General features: G+C 27.7%; 3 protein-coding genes across 7 annotated transcripts in view; 2 read left to right on the top strand and 1 right to left on the bottom strand.

The window, feature by feature from the left end:
• LOC108755921 (transcription factor SUM-1) overlaps positions 1–7,690 on the bottom strand; it is a 57,867-nt gene that overhangs the window by 22,839 nt on the left and 27,338 nt on the right. The window lies entirely within an intron of this gene.
• Positions 2,518–7,690, top strand: part of LOC108755922 — an 11,423-nt gene continuing 6,250 nt past the window's right edge. The window contains exon 1 of the mRNA XM_018499345.1: positions 2,518–2,585. Coding sequence (XP_018354847.1) covers positions 2,555–2,585 — 31 coding nt within the window. The 5' untranslated portion in view covers positions 2,518–2,554. The remainder of the gene's footprint in view (positions 2,586–7,690) is intronic.
• LOC108755918 (glucose dehydrogenase [FAD, quinone]-like) overlaps positions 3,540–7,690 on the top strand; it is a 6,959-nt gene continuing 2,808 nt past the window's right edge. Inside the window, exons 1-2 of one of the 2 annotated variants that reach the window (XM_018499339.1) lie at positions 3,540–3,601; positions 6,643–6,757. The gene's annotated coding sequence lies outside the window, so the exon portion shown is untranslated. The remainder of the gene's footprint in view (positions 3,602–6,642; positions 6,758–7,690) is intronic. The other variant, XM_018499340.1, reaches the window with a different exon arrangement.

The raw sequence follows: 7,690 nt of genomic DNA, 5'->3' as shown, positions 1-7,690 counted from the left end.
ATAATAGTACAAACGTATAAATACGATATATCATTTGTAATACAATTTTCGAAAAGACTTAAATGAAAGAAATAATTCAAATGTCAGTCAAATTTATAAATTTGTAAATAACACAAAAGATATGTAGAAAATAAAAAGCTTTTTAATATTCTGACGTTACATGATATATAATTTAAAATTTTTAATTATATTATATATATAGAGTAGTTAAAAAATATTTTTAAATAGATGTGAAATAAAAATATGTTGTGTTTTATTTGCAAAAAATTTCCATCGAACAAATTAAACATTTTATTTATTGGACAAAAATTTAAAAATTTAACAAAACAATTGTCAAATCTTGAAATCTTCTAATCATACTTCAACGCCGTACCATTTCTGCAATTCAATTGTATTATGTTTTCTTCTTTCTCTATATATAATATTTTGCATATCTGTCGCGTTAAATATATTAAATGTTAATTAATTTGATGACATATCATGGAGCTAATTATAATAATATATTGTATTATAATTATAATTTTAATTATAATTATACATTCGCTTATCAAACGAGTTGTAAGTCCAGAATTGAAGATGACGAACTTTGCAATCGCTTATGAAACAGATTTCTTTTGCGTTATGAATTCCTTATTACTAGAAGCTATGTGAGACTTCTCACACGAGTATTTCTCACACGAAGTTTCACATAGCTTTTAATAATAAGAAATTCATAACGCAATAGAAATCTGTTTCATAAGCGATTGCAAAATTTGTCATCTTCAATTCTGGACTTACAACTCTGTTAACTCGTTTTATAAGCGAATGTAAAATTGTTTCACCATCAATTCTTGACTAGTGTTTATTGTCAATATTCTTTAATTTATGTAACATCTTTATATCTCTAATGTATTGATGATGATCAAATCTTGACCGAAACGTCTACTTTATCATAATATAATTTTAAATATATAACTTTAAAACATCTAGTACTGTGGTTGTATGCTCCCTATTATTTATATTTTGTCAATATTATAAAGTGGCTCAATGTTAAGAAGGTTAAGTAAAAAAGGAGCATACAGCCACACTCGAGATGTCAATAAGTTATATATTAATAAAAAACATTCAACAAAGTAGACGTTTCGGTCACCATCTGACCATCCTCAGTACAATAATAAAAACGTAAATTTATTTAAACCTAGTTACATAATTTAAATTGATTCCTAATGTTAGTCAGTAATAATTTCTCGCTTCTTATTGTGCATTATTCGCCTCGGTATCCGCATTTAACAATATAACATTTTGCAATATAGTACAAAAACATGATTTTTGACAGAATTAACAGTAGACCGTCCAGTATTCTTCTTTAATTTGTTGTATGGAATCATTTTATTACTCTAAGCAATCCACCCCGATTGTAATCATTATCACGCTATATCAAGTTCCAAATACGATGACGAACCGTCACAAAGAGACACGCAAGTGCCAACTTCTATTGCAAACAATTTTTTTAACAATTTACATTAATTCTCGTATTCATTAAGAATTTCCGATCAGATGATATTATTTGACAGACAATCAGTAGACTTACGCGTATCCTGCGGCACGGGACTCCCTCGCATACCGAAACCTGACAATTTTAATCACTTGAAATTCGGCACAATCGCAATGCCACATGCCCAATTGTTAGTCTATTTATAGAAATAAAGGAAAGGAGAAGGAGAATAAGAAAAAGAAGGGGAAGTGGAAATTTTTTGAGTGGGGCTAGAATTGTTTCAGGAGAGGGAGGTACAAGTCTGGAAACCGCTCGGTATCACTTTGTTTATTTAATCCTTTCTTTTGCGTTTTAATATGGATCATTTCTGATATACTTCTTTTGTAATAGGAACGTTCGGAGTCTAATATTTTTGTATTATCCCAGTTCATTCTATGATCTTTGTCAATTCTATGATTTGAAATAACAGAAAGAGACTCGATAGGTTTTTTTACATCATTAATATATTTTTTTAGTCGCGTTTTTAATTTTCTTTTAGTTTGACCTACATATGAATAATTACAGTCTTTGCACTCAATTTTGTATACAATGTTAGAACGTTCGTCTTTATTAACCTTATCTTTGCCCGTGCAAAGACTATAATTATTCATATGTAGGTCAAACTAAAAGAAAATTAAAAACGCGACTAAAAGAATATATTAATGATGTAAAAAAACCTATCGAGTCTCTTTCTGTTATTTCAAATCATAGAATTGACAAAGATCATAGAATGAACTGGGATAATACAAAAATATTAGACTCCGAACGTTCCTATTACAAAAGAAGTATATCAGAAATGATCCATATTAAAACGCAAAAGAAAGGATTAAATAAACAAAGTGATACCGAGCGGTTTCCAGACCTGTACCTTCCTCGCTTGGAACAATAATTCTAGCCCCACTCAAAAAATTTCCTCCACTTCCCCTTCTTTTTCCTATTTCTCCTTCTCCTTTCCTTTATTTCTATAAATAGACTAACAATTGGGCTTTTGGCATTGCGATTGTGCCGAATTTCAAGTGATTAAAATTGTCAGGTTTCGGTATGCGAGGGAGTCCCGTGCCGCAGGATACGCGTAAGTCTACTGATTGTCTGTCAAATAATATCATCTGATCGGAAATTCTTAATGAATACGAGAATTAATGTAAATTGTTAAAAAAATTGTTTGCAATAGAAGTTGGCACTTGCGTGTCTCTTTGTGGCGGTTCGTCGTCGTATTTGAAATAGCGTGATAATGATTACAATCGGGGTGGATTGCTTAGAGTAATAAAATGATTCCACACAACAAATTAAAAAAGAATACTGGACGGTCTACTGTTAATTCTGTCAAAAATCATGTTTTTGTATTATATTGCAAAATGTTATATTGTTAAATGCGGATACCGAGGCGAATAATGCACAATAAGAAGCGAGAAATTATTACTGACTAACATTAGGAATAAATTTAAATTATGTAACTAGGTTTAAATAAATTTAGGTTTTTATTATTGTACTGAGGATGGTCAGATGGTGACCGAAACGCCTACTTTGTTGAATGTTTATTATTAATATATAACTTATTGACATCTCGAGTGTGGCTGTATGCTCCTTTTTTACTTAACCTATTTATATTTTGTATTTTATGTCACTTCTAAAAGTTTAAAAAAAATTTGTACAATATTATTTAATACGGAATAAGAGTATTTTAAAAATTCATCGTAATAGAAAAAATTCTTGTGAATGGAATAATCGATATTTGCTAACCAAAAAGATGTAATATAGGGGAGATTGGGATGAGAACACCTATCATGAAACAAAATTGGAATGGATTCCGATCAGAATTATTCAATTATTCCCTAAATTTCTATTGTATTTTCTGAGGAAAATGGAATAATTCCGATCGGAATGTATACCGACTTTGTTCCACTGATAGATGCACTGTAAATTATAAAAGTAATAAAATAATCAAGGCTCGTTAAAAACAAAACATATAAGACACGCGTGAATGCGTCTGAGCACTCATAGCAGCAACTGTCACTCAGTCTGCTGTAACATCTCGTTGCGAATACATCTATTATAGAAGTTACGCTATAATTTTAAAAAATCGTATACGTAAGTAAATATTTTTATTCTCAAAATTTTTTGTTTTATAATCGTATATGATTGTCTGAAATATTTCTATTTAGATAGTCAGTGTAGTTCTTACTTAATAAAATCTAACAGTTTTTTTTATTTATGTATTTTTGTATCATATACTGTTAATGTTTTTAAAAAAATAAACGGATAGAGATAGTAGGCTAACTACAGCATAGGGCTATATGACTCATTTAGTGACGATTCTTATAATACTATTTAATATTTCATTCCATTAAAGAAATTTACCTCAGTGGTAAATGTTATAAGTTTCCCTCATGTTCAATTTCGATAAAACTAGCCGCATTCGATGTGTTTTTGCACGAAACGAACAAATTTGTTCTTCCCTGCGAAATAAATATTTGTGTTTAAAATATATTTTTATAGAAGTTTTATTAATATATAATCAAATATGTAGCTTAAAATACATTAATCTTCATTTTAATAATCTTAGTAAAATTATCTCGTACCATTAGTCATCTTAACCCCGTCCCGGAGCTAGTTGACTCAGAATGTATTTAAAAAATGTATTTTTTTCATATTAGTTATCACTTTCTCCTTATTATTAAAATATGTATTATTAAACAGTTAAATGTATGTAGTAATTGATGTAGAATTCATTTTTTCGATAAGTCTCTTAATTTCATCTGTAAAAATTCGAAACTGAAAAATGAGTCTACTAACCGCGGTCGCCCCTACTGATTTATACTTGCAGTATTGCGATGTAAGCATTACCTATAAAATACTAAATGATTTTAATAAAAAATAGAAAAATGTATGTACTACATTTATGCATAAATACAATCTTTATCGATTTTGCATTTGCATCATTGTGTCTATTTCAACAATCTGTTAAGTACATTAAAAATGTACAAAAAATACACAAGATAAAAAATAACAGTAATAAATTTTTGTTCTATGAATTTTTTCAGTATCAGTTATTTTTATAATATTTAAAAAAAATTAAAACAAAATAATAATATTTGATTCCAAGAACAAATTAAATACAAAATAGAAATATCTAGGTGAGTATCAGCAATTGTTAATGCGTAAATTAAATATACATAAAGTAATTACATATTTATTAACGGTAAAGTTGTGTTTGATAATAAATTTACTTGTCAAGATAAAAAAAAGAATAGATGTTATTCCGATGAGTTTTTTTGCGTAAAAATAAAAAGAAGAAAAACAATTCTCATTGATTTTATTTTTGACGTATATAAATTGCCAAGATTATGACTCTGAACAACATTCAAAAGATTTTAGCTAATAGGCGCGTTCAAGTCGACAAAGCGGCTAGCCTATTCACCGAGCAAATGAATATGATTGGTTGTTACTTATAGATCCAACCAATCACATTCAATCGGTCGACGAGAATGCTAACAGTTTTATCCGGCTTGAACGTGCCTAATAAATAAAAGTCGAACCTTGGATAATGCTAAGGTCAGCCACGCACGTACAAGTAAACTTGTCAAATCAGTTATGAATTAACGCAGGCAAACAAGGCACTTGCCTAGAGCGGCAAATGTTTGGACAGAAAATTTTCACATAGTTGAGATAAATTTTTAATTTATTAATCTAACATTTTTGTATGAGTTATATCGAGCATATTTTATCAGAAATGATATTATATTTTAAAATACAGTTAAAAATGTATTATATTTATATTACTTATACTTCAAAATTATTAAATTTTTTTATCAGCTAATGCGAAAATATAAATCATTTTTTTGTCCATTTCTTTTTTATCAAATTTATAAATTAATGAAGCCACCTAAGACGGCTAAATGTTGGTGCCTAGGGCGGCAAAATATTTAATCCGCCACTGTGTCAAATATGCATACGCAGGCGCTTGTACAAATTTATTGGAGCGTATGTGTGACAAAACTGCGCAGTTACTGTAAATTAGCACACATGTTCCAACAAACTTGTACAAATAAATGATGATTAATATTATTTGAACATGTGTGGCCGACGATATCTTATCTTTCAAACTTCATAATTCGAAAGATATGTAACGAAAAAAATATTATATTATTTTGAAAAGCTCTTGAAATAAGCTGCAAATAAATTTGCAAAAAAAATGGAAGTTCTTACTTAAAATTTTTAAATTGATTTTTATTTGACTTTAACAAAGCTTTCTAGACCACAATTACATTGCTATATATAATAAATTACTTAATAAAACCTTACAACTTTTTAAGCTAAAAATTACAATTACATCGCTATATAATGCGTTATTTAATAAAACTCTACTTAATAAAACTAAATTTTATATATGCATAAAACATTTTTTCTAAAAAATAATTTATTTTCTGATGTTGGTTGTGTGTTTCCGAATTTTTAAACTACTTTGTATAATTTACACACTAATAACTGCTAAGATTCACATTTTAATTTTTTATTTAAAATATTTTTATTTTGTAAATTAAATGACGATATGATAGCGCTTTTATTTCACTCTAAGTGTGTATTATATTATATAATAAGCAAAGTCCATATTCTAAACTTGAATCTTAAATTTAAATTTCAAAGTTTCAAATTGTGAATTTTTCATTTCATGCAATTTAATTTGTAATATCTTACAAGAAATAAGTGTTTGGTCATTATATAAAAAAATGTTGCAAATAATAATGTCACACATTGAATGATTCTGCAAGACGAACAGGAAATTGATTTATATGACTAATACAAAACATGGATACAAAACATGAATTTATATGATACAAAATATGGATCATGAAATAATAAAAGCATCAACATTTGTTCAATAGAAATTAAAAGTCTCAAAATTTAGTTTGCCATATACTTTAGAGTATCCGATATCAGAATCAACTCAACAATGATGGATAAAGCAGTAAATAATACATAATACTCGATTAATAATTCGGAAGATTTAAAAATAGAATATTAAATATTACATAAAGAATTTAAAAGACCATGAGATTTTATAATAAAATATTTTTTCGTGTTTTTTCTATCTGTGTTGTACATATGACAATAAGAGTTATCTGTTACAGCTGTTACATAAAGGAAAGAATTGATCTACAAAAAAAATAAAAAGAATTTTAAAATCTCCATAAATTTTAAGCCTCTATAGCAGCAGAGCATACATTAACCACATATATAGAAAAGGTACGAACTTAAAAGTACAAATATACATATTGAGCATCTAGACATATTTTCTATTATTGCATTTTATTTCAAAGGCTAATTATTATTCAAATATGTTAAACAAGACTTAGAATATTTTTCGAGTTCTCACACGAAAGACAATCCGAAAATCCTAAAAATTCTAAAACATTATATGCAAGTAGATAATTTGCTGTAAAACATTTTAGAAAGTTTACGCGTAATATAGTAACAAGGGATGTAACATGAAAGTTTTTATGAGTTCGAATTATTTGAATTTAAATTGATATTTTTCTAGTAATTGGTATTCAAGGATTATGAGATGCATCTATCATGTCTAAAATTATATCGGTGCACTTAATTATACCAAAAAATATTGCAGTTAATATTGCAAAATGTATGCAAATGTATACATATAACTTTTTCCATATTTGTGACTGCTATCAAAAATCTATATTAACGTGAACATAAATTAGCAGTAAAGCTACAACCGGCTTATCGAATAACCATTTCGATATAAAAATTTCAAAAAAGAAATCGCACTGTCAACATGTTTACTACATTAAAAAAAATAACATATTGTTTACATAACTCATTTCAAAATGTTTGTACAGTTAAATAAAATGTTAAAAAACAACTTAAGCATGTATATACTCATATGATAATACGCTCAAGTTTAAATAAAATGAAGAAGTATAATTAAATAATAAAATGTACATTAAAAATGTTTCGAAATGTTCAAAAGCAAAAATGAGCTGCAATATCGGCTTTTGTGTATTAGGATATTAGCATTATTATGTAACGGCGAATTACTAAATAAATGAATAATTCTATAAATAATCAATTCGCAATCTAATAATAAGAAGATATTAAGAAAGCATTATATCCACAAAGACCACACACACACACACACGCGCGCGCGCACGCACGCATGCA

Source organism: Trachymyrmex septentrionalis, unplaced genomic scaffold (assembly GCF_001594115.1).
Source record: "Trachymyrmex septentrionalis isolate Tsep2-gDNA-1 unplaced genomic scaffold, Tsep1.0 scaffold9, whole genome shotgun sequence".
NCBI lineage: Eukaryota > Metazoa > Arthropoda > Insecta > Hymenoptera > Formicidae > Trachymyrmex > Trachymyrmex septentrionalis.
This window is presented reverse-complemented; position numbering and strand designations above follow the sequence as displayed.